Here is a 12,713-nt window from a genome sequence, read left to right as displayed (position 1 = left end):
GTAGGACTCAAACCCTTGGAACATTAGCCTGGTGTTTTTAATTGCTAGTCCAGTGACATGACCATTTCCTCAGTGAAGCTGCTGTATTAGTTTTCTATCGATGTCTGTATAGTGTGATGTATTTTGATTTTCAATATTTAAGGCACAAATATTTAAATGAAGGAATATTATCATGAATAACAAATGGAAGTTCTTACAAAGACTTTTATTTTAAGATATTTATTTTGAGCCATTTCTGAGAATGAAGAAAATTGCTCAATGAAAACATACTGACCACTTTTCTCTAGCTCCAGGAGAGATGTGAGGTACAACTTAATTTCTTTTTCCATCGTCCTTGAGGAAAACCAACTCTTCCATGCCATCTGTGATGTCCTTCTCGTAAGGAGCTGTACAGGGGTGGAATGAGGTGCGATAATGAGGGTCACCACGGACCGTGCTGAGGAATCCAGCTGCCCCTGAGTGAGTTACACTGTTGGCCAGGATCACCGAGCCTTTTGACAGCAGTCTCTCCTCCTCCAGCTGACACAAGTCCTTCAAATAGTCTGTACCTTGCCCCTGGTTCAGAAACACAAAATCGAACGTCCCCACCCCAAGCGATTTCTTGAATCGAGGAATGGCCTCAGAAAGAGATCCGGTGATCACTTGGAACTGGGGAGATGAGACACGTGTCAGAACTGAATGTACAGTGGGCCCACATTTACTTCAGTGAGCGGGGCCTCAGCAGATCAGCGCTTGACAGGAGATAACAGGATTCAGTGGATGGGAAGACAGAATTGTCAAGGTGGCTGGTTTCCATGGTTCAGGAAGCAGTGCTCGCCTCTCAGTCAGGAAGTCATGGGTTCAATCCCTATTCCAGAGATTGGAGCAAGACACTGCAGTAGGAGAAAGCTGCACTGGCAAAAATGCAAGTTTGATGTCAAGTTCAAATGAGACCCATATGTAATGAACAAGTGAGTGGAATGCCTTCCTCCTGTTCCTGAGTAACAGGCTTGACTGAGCTGAATGGCCTCCTTCTGCCAATGTTCCTCTTCATGAGAACTAGGAGACAGGACAGGGGTATGCTTTTATGATTAGCGCCACCCCACCCCAGCCCCAAAACCCCAAATCTCCAGCACTGGGACTCTGGTAACAGACGATCTTAGATACCTGTGTGTGTTTCAGTCCTGCCACCAACATCATTTCCTCAGCCACTTCAGCAGTTTTGGGATCTTGCTCCAATGTGTACAGCTTTGCTCCGGGCTGCAGTAGCCTCGCAATGCGAATGGCTGAGTAACCACAATTTGTTCCCAGCTCAAGAGCCCTGACCGGGCCACTGCGCTGTACCACTGATTCGAGGATCTGACCTGCAACACATCCACAATTACAAACAGCAGCCTGTGACCAGTTTTACACAGGCTAGAAGGATGCTCTTTCAGCCCATAATGCCTGTGCTGGCACTCTGAAAAAGCTAGTCATTTAAACTCACTTCCCCTGTATTTTGAGTGGGTGACACTGTCTTTCACCGCGAAGGCAGAAGGTTGTGTGTTCCAATCCCACTTTGGAGGCTTTGAGCACTGGAGGCTGATATGCCCAATGCAGTACTGAAGGAGTGCTGCACTGTCAAAGGTGCTGACCTTCAGATCAGACAACAAAGTGAAACCACAGTTGCTCTCTTAGGTCATGTGATTACTTTATGGAAAAGAGCAAGAATGTTCCCTGAACGCTCCAGGGCCAACATTAATCCCTCAGCCTGCATCAGTACAACTGCTTTGTATTGTACTGCTGTCTTTGGCAGTTTGCTATGCACATTATGACTGTGACCATCTTTATGGGGAAAATGGAATAAATATGAGGCATGGGAAGATACAAAACTATGGGGAGAAAACTGGGGCAGTGGGATTAGTTTGAGTATTAATACAGGTTTTGGAGAAGAGAGTGGGATAAGTTTTATGATTCAGATAGATTTATGGGGAGAGGGCAGTGGGATTGGTTTTTATGGGATGATGCAGAGCTATGGGAGAGTCTGGGATTAATTTTGTGATTCATATAGGTTTATAGGGAGATGGTGGGGTAGTGAGATTGACACAGGCCTAAGGTGAAAGTGAGGGACAGTTTGATTAATTATGGAATTGATGTATGGCTACAGAGCAATGGGATCAGTTTGGCATTGATCCAAGGTTATAGGGAGGGTGTGGAGCAGTGGGATCAATTTTGGAATTGCCATAGGTCAATTTTTTTTCCTTTTATTCATGATTGGAATAAGGATATCATTGGCTGGACAGCATTTATTGTCCATCCCTATTGCCCAGAGGGCAACGTCACAGTCAACCACATTGATGTGGGTACGGAGTCACATATAGGCCAGACCAGGTAAGGATGGCAGTTTCCTTCCCTAAAGGACATTAGTGAACCAGATGGGTTTTTCCTAACAATAAGCAATGGATTCATGGACATCATTGGATTCTTAATTCCAGATTTTTAAAAAAAAATCGAATTTCAAACTCCACCATCTTCTGTGGGCAGGATTGAAACCCGCGTCTACCGGAATGTTATCCGGGTCTCTGGATTAACAGCCCAGCGTTGATACCAGTAGGCCATTGCCTGCACAGTGGGGAGTGAGATTAGTTTGGGTTTCATACACAGAGTGTGGGACAGTGGGATGAGTCTGTGATTGAGACACAGCAAAGGGCTGTGGGGCAGGGGAATTATTTTGGATCAATACAAGGCTATGGAGGAAATGTGAGGCAGTGGGATTGTTTTGGGATCAGTCTGTAAAGCAGGGCTGAAAAGTCCTGAATAGTTTTATGGCCGTGTCATCTTCCGGGATAGTCGGAAGGTTTCGATACAGGGGTGTGTACAGGGATACCGTGACTATGTGAGTGGACCTAACCTTTGGCGGGGCCGGTGCTTGTCACACGCTCGTATTTGCCACACCACTCGTCCAATGTGCTTAGTACACTCTCGGGCTTCCCGTGTGTCGAGTTGGTCAAAACGTAACGGAACGCCCGTTCTTCCGGGGACATTCCGGTCAGGCAGGTCTTAAACCAGCCCAGGAATCGCTGACGGTAGAAGCGGATCAGCCGGTGGTGGCATCGGTTCGCCAGGGCAGTGCAGACAGGCACCAAGATTGCAGCCAGAACCGGAAGCCACATCTTCAGCTGAGAGGAGCAGGATACACGGAGCGTTATTAAATCTCTGCGGAAACTCAACATCCTGCAGCAATCATTCGCCAAATCGTTTTCCACTCAAAAGTATCCATTGTTGCTCGGTGAGTAGAACTCTCTCGCCCCCTAGCCCACAGGGCGTGTATTGCACATATGTTTAACTAACCTCAGATATCTTGCCTGTTCCTCCGGCTCCGCACTGTGTTACCTATATTTAACTAACCTGTTCAGATGTGAACAGATAGTCACATCTTGAATCTGTTCTGATGGCCGGACAGGGAGTACAGAAGATCAGAGGGACCTTGGTGCGTATGTCCGTGGATCCTTGAAGGACTTGTAGACAAAGTGGTTAAGAAGGCAGGGGGATTCTTGCCTTTATTAATTAAGGCACTGAATATAAGAGCAAGGATGTCGTGATGGAGCTGGAGTACTGTGTGCAGTTCTGATCACCACACTGCAGGAAGGATGTAATTTTACTGGAGAGGGTGCAGTGGAGATTCACCAGGATGTGGTCTGGCCTGGAGCAATTCAGCAATGAAGAGAGACTAGAGAGGCTAGTAGTTGTCCTGACAGCAGAGTAGGTGGGGTGACTTGATTGGGGTGTACAAAGTATGAGGGGCATGGGTAGGGTAGATAGGGAGAATTTTTCCCCTGGCAGAGGGGTCAGTAACCACAAGGCTCAGTTTTAAGTTAAGGAGCAGAAGATTTGAACAGTAAAGGAATTAAAGGTTATGGTGAATGGGCAGGTAAGTGGAGCTGAGTCTCAAAAAGATCAGTCATGATCTTATTAAATGGCGGGGCAGGCTCGAGGGGCCAGATGGCCTACTCCTGCTCCTAGTTCTTATGTTCTTATTTAGAGGGGATTTGAGAAAATGTCTTTTCACCCAGAGAGTGTTATCGACAACATACTGCCCATAAGGGCACTAGGGGCAGGAAACCTGGACTACAGGCCAAGTGCTAGAAAATGCCATTCAAATAGATAGATGTTATTGACTAGCACAGACACAATGGGCCAAAGTGATTCGACTGTAAAAACTTTGATGGTATGTGTTATGACACATCTCTCAAACAGGTGGGACTTGAATCTGGACCTTCTGGTTCAGAATTAGGGACACTAACATTGTACTACACCAACACACTTCCATGTGTAAAGACCAAAGGAGTGCTGCACTGACCTAGGTCAGTACTGAAGGAGTGGTTCATTGTTGATTTGATTTGATTTATTGTACCTCAGTACGGTGAACTGTTTTGTTTTGCGAGCAGTACAGATAGATCGTAACATACAAGGACACAGGGTGTTTAGACAGAGTGAGGCATACAAGGTTATGGCTGCACAGGAGGTACACAAAAGAAAGAGCAACATTAGATTTGAAATTAGAGAAGTCCATTCAGCAGTCTCATAAGAGCAAGGAAGAAGGGATAGTACTGAGACAGTGCTGCACTGTCAGATGGTCAGAACTGAGTGGGTGCTGCACTGTCGGATGGTCAGAACTGAGGGACTTCTGCACTGTCGGAGGGCCAGTATTGAGGGAGTGCTGCACTATTGGCTGGCCAACAGAAGACAGCGTGTGGTAGTAGAAGGAAAATATTCTGCCTGGAAGTCAGTGGTGAGTGGGGTTCCACAGGGCTCTGTCCTTGGGCCTCTACTGTTTGTAATTTTTATTAATGACTTGGACGAGGGAATTGAAGGATGGGTCAGCAAGTTTGCAGACGACACAAAGGTCGGAGGTGTCGTTGACAGTGTAGAGGGCTGTTGTAGGCTGCAGCGGGACATTGACAGGATGCAGAGATGGGCTGAGAGGTGGCAGATGGAGTTCAACCTGGATAAATGCGAGGTGATGCATTTTGGAAGGTCGAATTTGAAAGCTGAGTACAGGATTAAGGATAGGATTCTTGGCAGCGTGGAGGAACAGAGGGATCTTGGTGTGCAGATACATAGATCCCTTAAAATGGCCACCCAAGTGGACAGGGTTGTTAAGAAAGCATATGGTGTTTTGGCTTTCATTAACAGGGGGATTGAGTTTAAGAGTCGTGAGATCTTGTTGCAGCTCTATAAAACTTTGGTTAGACCGCACTTGGAATACTGCGTCCAGTTCTGGGCGCCCTATTATAGGAAAGATGTGGATGCTTTGGAGAGGGTTCAGAGGAGGTTTACCAGGATGCTGCCTGGACTGGAGGGCTTATCTTATGAAGAGAGGTTGACTGAGCTCGGTCTCTTTTCATTGGAGAAAAGGAGGAGGAGAGGGGACCTAATTGAGGTATACAAGATAATGAGAGGCATAGATAGAGTCGATAGCCAGAGACTATTTCCCAGGGCAGAAATGGCTAGCACGAGGGGTCATAGTTTTAAGCTGGTTGGTGGAAAGTATAGAGGGGATGTCAGAGGCAGGTTCTTTACGCAGAGAGTTGTGAGAGCATGGAATGCGTTGCCAGCAGCAGTTGTGGAAGCAAGGTCATTGGGGTCATTTAAGAGACTGCTGGACATGCATATGGTCACAGAAATTTGAGGGTGCATCCATGAGGATCAATGGTCGGCACAACATTGTGGGCTGAAGGGCCTGTTCTGTGCTGTACTGTTCTATGTTCTATGTTCTATGTTCTATTGGAAATTCTGACTTTTTAGCGAGGCATTGAGCTCAAGCCTCAAAAGGATATAAAACTGCATTTGCTAAACAATGGATCAGGACCCCATTGGGCTGGCAATGAATACCGCAGAGCTCAGATTGCTTATAGTTAGGTGTGAAACTGTTTTAAACCCTGGTATTTCTTTGTTGTTGGTGGACATGGCCTAATGGGTTATTCTCTGATATCCAATTGCTGCTGCAAAACAGCCAGTGAAAAGGATTCGTTGTTTCTTTCACAGAAACCCTGCCTGTACATTCACGTCCAAAGAGTTCAACCCTGTTCTCCCATATCCAGCCCTAGACAAGAACAAAGACTCCCGAAACCCCATCCACTTAAATCGGAGGCATTAAAATGGACGCAGGAAAATATTTTGTATTTGAAATAAAAAATCCTGTTTTGATGAAGACCAGAAATGTTGCTTGATCTTGATCCAGTTTCAGTCACTACACTGCACATCCTTAAGTGCTGAAATATGAAAATCTAACATGCTAACATGAACTATGTAACATTATGGTACCACAAAGTTTTCACAAGAAACTTGAGCCATTAAACAAATACTTTGTTACTCCCTTAATAGTAGAAGACAGAAGAAACATTACTGAAATAACGAGGAACCAAGCTGAACAAGATTAAGAGGCACATCAAGTCCTTACCCTGAACGAGATAAGAATATTCACAGAATAGTCTGTCAACCTTTACTCTCTCGCTGGCTGGGATTTGTCCTATCTGGAACAGTTTGGGTTCAGAAGCCAGTTTAATTGCTGTGCTTGTTAGCTCTGAGGACCCTTTCTAGCCTGCAAACCTTCAGCTCAAAGCAACATCAGGTGCAGCTGACAGCTAGTGTCGGTCCTTGAACAGAGATAACTAGCAATTCCAACTGCACCCACTGTGCAGTCTTTCACGAACAGAGTGAGGAATTGGACAATGAAAAGGTCATTTCAAACCCTTGGGTCTGTTCAAACATCTTTTTGGATCATAACTGATCTGTAGTTTATATCTATTTATCGCATTTGATTCATATTAATATCCTGGATGAGCAATAAACCATTTCATTCATGAATGCTGTAACTGAACACCAGTCTTTGCAGCTTTCTCAAGACAGACAGTTCCAGATTTACACAGTGTTCAGAATTCTTTTCTCTCAAGAATAGTGGGGGCTAGGTCGTTGAATATGTCCAAAGCTGAGTTAGATGGATTTTGGATTGTCAGGAGAATCAAGAGATACATGGGGATGGGAAGGCTGGTGGTGTGATAGACAGTAATGTGGTGTTGAGGCCAAATCAGATCAGCCATAATTTTAATAATGGTGGGGCAAGGTCAAGGTGCTGAATGGAGCCCTTCTGTCCCTATTTCTTGTGTGTGCCTGAGAACCTTGATCCATCTTGATCCCTAGCTAATGTCCCCACATGTAATGGTCACGTGAAACTCAAGATAGCAAGAAGATTTGTCAATCTAGTGGAACATCACATCCAAAGCCACCCTCTGTCTATGTGCACACTCCTCTGCAAGCAAGAGCACCTTGGTATTTGACCAGCAAGGTCATCTCAATAACATCTTTGACTTACAGAGCACCTTTCACATATTCAAGTCTCTCCAGGCACTTAACAGGACCGAAACAAAATTTGATTCTGAGTCACATATTAGATCAGGCAACCAAAATTTGATTGATGAAAGAGGTCATTTTTAATAAACATCTTAAAAGAGGAAAAAGGTAGAGAGATTTAAGGAAGAAATTCTTAAACTATGTCCCCCAGTTTTTAGATAACAAAGTGTGAAGCTGAATGAACATAGCAGGCCAAGCAGCATCTCAGGAGCACAAAAGCTGACGTTTCGGGCCTAGACCCTTCATCAGAGATGGAGATGGGGAGAGGGTTCTGAAATAAATAGGGAGAGAGGGGGAGGTGGACCGAAGATGGATAGAGGAGAAGATAGGTGGAGAGGAGAGTATAGGTGGGGAGGTGGAGAGGGGATAGGTCAGTCCAGGGAGGACGGACAGGTCAAGGAGGCGGGATGAGGTTGGTAGGTGGGAAATGGAGGTGCGGCTTGAGGGGGAGGAGGGGATATGTGAGAGGAAGAACAAGATGCTGCTTGGCCTGCTGTGTTCATCCAGCTACACACTTTGTTATCTTGGATTCTCCAGCATCTGCAGTTCCCATTATCTCCCCTAGTTTTTAGTCTAATTTTTGGAATAAGATGTCTCCCTCTTAAGATGGAGATGAGGAGAAACATTTTCTCTCAGATGTTTGATGGAGTGTGGAATTCTCTTGTTCAGCAGGAACAGAGGCTGGATCTTGAAATTTATCTAAAGTTGAGTTAGGTAGGTTTTGATAATGAAGGGAGTTAACGCTTACGGAGCTTAGGCAGAAACTTGAGCTTAGACAACAATCTGATCAACCACAATCTTATTGAATGTTGGAGCAGGTTCGAAGGGCCACGTGGCCTACTTCTGCCCTGTTTCTTCATAGGACCCAGGCAGTTGAAAGTGCAGGGCATTGGTGAAATCACACCTTGAATACAATGTCAGTTCTGGTCTCCTTATTTAAGAAAGGATAAGAATGCATTGGAGATAGTTCAGAGGAGCTTTACTCAATGCCTGGAATGAGTGGCTTAGAACACAGAACATAGAACAATACAACACAGAAACGGGCCCTTCGGCCCACGATGTTGTGCTGAACATATGATTCCGGATTAAAATAATCGCTTCTGTTGGTTCATATCCCTCAATTCCTTGCATATTCATGTGCTTATCCAAAAGCCCCTTAAACACCCCTATCATATCTGCCTCCACCACTATCCCTGGCAGCATGTTCCAGACTCCTACCACTCTCTGTGTAAAAAATCTACCCCCCCACACCCCCACTCACCTTAAATGCATTCCCCCGAGTATTAGACACTTCAACTCTGGGAAAAAGATTCTTACTGTCAACCTATCTATGCGTCTCATAATTTTATAGACTTCTATCATGTCACTGGCCCCTCCTCCTCAGCCTCTGCTGCTCCAGAAAAAACGTGAGTTTTTCTAGCCTTCCTTATAACTCATATCGTCTACTCCAGGCAGAATCCTAGTAGACCTCTTCTGTACCCTCTCCAAAGCCTCCACATCCTTCCTGTAATGTGGCAACCAGAATTGAATGCAATACCCCAAGTGCGGCCTAACCAAAGTCTTATAAAGCTGCAACATGACATCCTGACTCTTGTATTCGATTCCCTGAGGAATGAAGGCACGCATGCCAAAGCCGTCTTTAACACTCTCTCTACTTGTGTTGCCACTTTCAGAAAGCTAAAGACTTGAACCCCAAGATCACTGTGTACATCACTGCTGCTCAGGGTCCTGCCATTAACTGTATACTTTTCCTTAACATTTGATCTCCCAAAGTGCAGCACCTCACACTTATCTGGGTTAAACTCCATCTGCCATTTCTCTGTCCAAAACTGCAGCTAATCTATATTCTGCTGTATCATTTGACAACATTTTACACTATCCACAACTCCACCAATCTTTGTGTTGTCTGCAAACTTACTATCCCACCCATCTACATTTTCATCCAAGTCATTTATATATCACAAATAGCAGAGGTCACAGTATGGATCTTTGCAGAACACCACTAGTCATTGACCTCCAGCCTGAAATACACCCTCCCTTCACTACCCTCTGCCTTCAATGGGCAAGCCAATTCTGAACCCAAGCAGCCAAGTCACCGTGGATCCCACACATTTTTAGCTGCTGGATGGGCCTACCATGAGGGACCTCATTGAGATCTTACTAAAATCCATGCAGACATCATCCGTTGCTCTACTCTCATCAATTACCTTCGTCACCTCCTTGAAAAATTCAATCAAGTTAGTAAGACATGATCTGCCCCTCACATGGCAATGTTGACTGTCCTAATTAGGCCATGTTTATCCAACTGCGTGTAAATCCAATCCCCAAGAATTCTCTCCAATAGCTTCTCAACCACCAATGTGAGAGTTACTAGGACTTCTCCAGTGGCTAGCTAGGATGCAAAGATCTTGGTCAAGGTCCTAGCAATCTGCTCTTTTGCCTTTCTCAATAATCTGGGGTAGGTACGACGTGGAGATGCCAATGTTGGACTGGACTTCACCTGATGAAACAGCAGCGCTTTGAAAGCTTGTGACTTCAAATAAACTTGTTGGACTATAACACCTGCTTTCATGTGATATCTGACTTTGTGGTAGATACCATCAGGTGCTGGGGACTTATCTGCCTCAGTGCTCTTCAAGAGATCCAATACCACTTTTTTCTTGATCTCAAATGCCCTTGCATATTAGGATGCTCCACACTCCTGGGTGAATACCAATATGAAGTACTCATTTAGGATCTTGCCCACATCCTCTGCCTCCAACCACAAGTTCCCTCCTTTATCCGTGAGTGGTCCTACTTTCTCCCTCGTCATCCTCTTGTTTTTAATGTATGTATAGAATGCCTTTGGATTCTCTTTAACCCTATTTGCCAAGGTCATTTCACAGCCCATTCTTGTTCTCCAGTTTCCTACTTATGGGTTGTCTTTCGAGGACAGACTGGGCAGCCTGGGCTTCTTTCCTTTGGAGTTTGGAAGAGCGGGGTCAATTTAGTTGAAATGTATAGGCTCCTGAATTTCACATCGTGGGTGAGGAAAGAATGTTTCCTGTTCTGGGTCTGTCCCAAAACTAGGGGGCACTGTTTCAGGACAGAAATGAGGAGAATTGTTATTCCCTCATAGAGTTGTGTAACTTCGAAACTTTCTGCCTCAGGAGTCGATGGAGTTGGGGTTATTGAATAGTTTTAAGACAGAGTTGGATAGATTTCTGTGACACCAAGAGTTATTGGGAGTTGATGAGAACATGGAAATTGAAATAGAGATGAGCCATGATCTTATTGAATGGTGGACCGGGGGAGCATCAGAAGTCAGAATTGGTCAGCTGCTGATGCCTCAGAAGGCTGTAGAGCATGAAAGATGTGACAAAGATTAGGAAGGTTGGGAAACAAAAGGTATATGAACACAAAAGATTTTAAAATTTAAGATAACAAAGTGTGAGGCTGGATGAACACAGCAGACCAAGCAGCATCTCAGGAGCACAAAAGCTGACGCTTCTCACCCTCTCTGATGAAGGGTCTAGGCCCGAAACGCCAGCTCCACACTTTGTTATGTTGGGTTCTCCAGCACCTGCAGTTCCCATCATCTCTGATCACAGATTTTAAAATTGAGTTTTTTTTTTGGAGCAGGATTCATTGCTTTCCTGGGTCTTCCATCATCCAGACGAGACACAGAGAGATGTGAGATTGCCCGGCTGAAGATTCAGGAGGATGTACAATTTACAGAAGAGGTTCCCTTCCACAGTCAGGTGGAGGCTGGTTCGTGAATGGAGTGTGCGCATGCGCCACAGCCAGAGGGCCAATTCTCCATCGCACTGCCTTCTGGGATATGAAGTCCGCCATTAACACCGTGGGCAGGCCGAACAGCAAACATTCCTCCCGCTTTCGAAACTATGATCGTAGGACCGGAGCACCATCTGGAAGCAACTGCTGGACTCTTTAAACATTAAGTATTTTCATGTATTTCTAAATATATAATTTATACTTTCAATCCTATATAAATAAACATGAGTAAAAAAGAACAACGCTGTCAGTGGTACATAAAACAACTGGACTCAAAAGCAATTCTAACATTTCAATAGCCTTGCTGGGAAGAAGAGATCAATCTGACTGGATCAGGTTGGAGGGGGTGCTCACTTCTGTCATCAAGAGTGTTCAGAGAAAACTGCTCCTCGGATAATAGGAACAGGAGCAAACCATTCATTTCCCCGAGCCTGTTGCGCCACGTAACGAGAACTTCCCTGATCTATGGCTTTAACTCCAAATACCATGGACTATAGACCAACTCATGAACTTTCGCCCATATCCTTTGGAATCTTTGTTTAACATAAAAAAACCAAATTAAATTTTAAATTAACAATCAATCTAGCATCCGTTTAGGAAATCCCAAATTTAGATCAACTGGTAAAGATTAAAATTCATCTCTTGAAAATAACATTAAAACCTTTATTTAAAACTCGAAAGGAGAAACTTACCGTTTAGGTCCGGTTGCTACGGGGATTCCTCAGACGGAAGAGCCATGCAACATGACAGAGCGGAAGGCTTATCAAGTTAAAAATGTTCCGGGAACATTAGGCGCCCTCCAGCCGAAAATGGTGGAATAAATTTGTGCCTTCACGGCCTCTCGCGAATTTTAATTATTCTATAAAATGAGTGAATTAGTTTTATTGTCACTTATAATCAAAAGCATACAAGTGTACAACGTGACAGACCGGAAGGCTTATCAAGTTAAAAATGTTCCGGGAACATTAGGCGCCTTCCAGCTAAACGTGGCGGAAATAACTCGCAGAATCCTTATAGTGCAATGCAGGAGGAGGCCATTTCACATATCGCGTCTGTATCGGCGCTTAGCGTTTTAACCTCGTGCCAGTTTTCCGCCTTTTCCCCGCGAATCTGCACATTTTTTTTCTATTTAAATAATCATTTACACTTCGAGACAGTGCATTCCAAACCGTAGTGAGAACTTTCTGCACTTCCTGCATTTTTTTCTTTATTATAATCTTTATGATTGTGCTAAGATAATAAAATGTGAGGCTGGATGAACACAGCAGGCCAAGCAGCATCTCAGGAGCACAAAAGCTGACGTTTCGGGCCTAGACCCTTCATCAGAGAGGGGGATGGGGAGAGGGAACTGGAATAAATAGGGAGAGAGAGGGAGGCGGTCCGAAGATGGAGAGTAAAGAAGATAGGTGGAGAGAGTATAGGTGGGGAGGTAGGGAGGGGATAGGTCAGTCCAGGGAAGACGGAAAGGTCAAGGAGGTGGGATGAGGTTAGTAGGTAGCTGGGGGTGCGGCTTGGGGTGGGAGGAAGGGATGGGTGAGGGGAAGAACCGGTTAGGGAGGCAGAGACAG

At 44.9% G+C, this 12,713-nt stretch overlaps 1 protein-coding gene across 3 annotated transcripts; it reads right to left on the bottom strand.

Moving 5' to 3' along the window:
* Positions 1-234: 234 nt before the first annotated feature.
* Positions 235-12,134, bottom strand: LOC125458561 (transmembrane O-methyltransferase homolog). 3 transcript variants are annotated; one of them, XM_059650561.1, is made up of 5 exons: positions 11,838-12,134; positions 10,866-11,299; positions 2,870-3,137; positions 1,147-1,343; positions 235-648 (listed from the first exon to the last, which is right to left on the bottom strand). In XM_059650561.1, exons 2-5 carry the CDS (start codon positions 10,947-10,949, stop codon positions 313-315), a joined length of 885 nt encoding a protein of 294 aa, XP_059506544.1. In that variant the 5' UTR covers positions 10,950-11,299; positions 11,838-12,134; the 3' UTR covers positions 235-312. The 3 variants fall into 3 exon arrangements, with proteins under 3 accessions (XP_059506544.1, XP_048399907.1, XP_048399908.1); XM_048543950.2 differs by lacking the exon at positions 10,866-11,299 and having other exon boundaries at positions 11,838-12,131; XM_048543951.2 differs by lacking the exons at positions 10,866-11,299; positions 11,838-12,134 and adding an exon at positions 6,422-6,669.
* Positions 12,135-12,713: the final 579 nt, after the last annotated feature.

The sequence above is a fragment of the Stegostoma tigrinum genome, chromosome 13 (assembly GCF_030684315.1).
Source record: "Stegostoma tigrinum isolate sSteTig4 chromosome 13, sSteTig4.hap1, whole genome shotgun sequence".
NCBI lineage: Eukaryota > Metazoa > Chordata > Chondrichthyes > Orectolobiformes > Stegostomatidae > Stegostoma > Stegostoma tigrinum.
This window is presented reverse-complemented; position numbering and strand designations above follow the sequence as displayed.

What these genes read in the sequence shown, in the direction of transcription:
- LOC125458561 (XM_059650561.1), bottom strand. Translation starts at nt 10,949, where the DNA reads ATGATGGGAACTGCAGGTGCTGGAGAACCCAACATAACAAAGTGTGGA. An exon ending in TAGACCCTTCATCAGAGAGG is followed by an intron (nt 3,138 to 10,865) that starts GTGAGAAGCGTC and finishes TGCTCCTCTCAG; the next exon opens with CTGAAGATGTGGCTTCCGGT. An exon ending in AAGCACCGGCCCCGCCAAAG is followed by an intron (nt 1,344 to 2,869) that starts GTTAGGTCCACT and finishes GATGTGTTGCAG; the next exon opens with GTCAGATCCTCGAATCAGTG.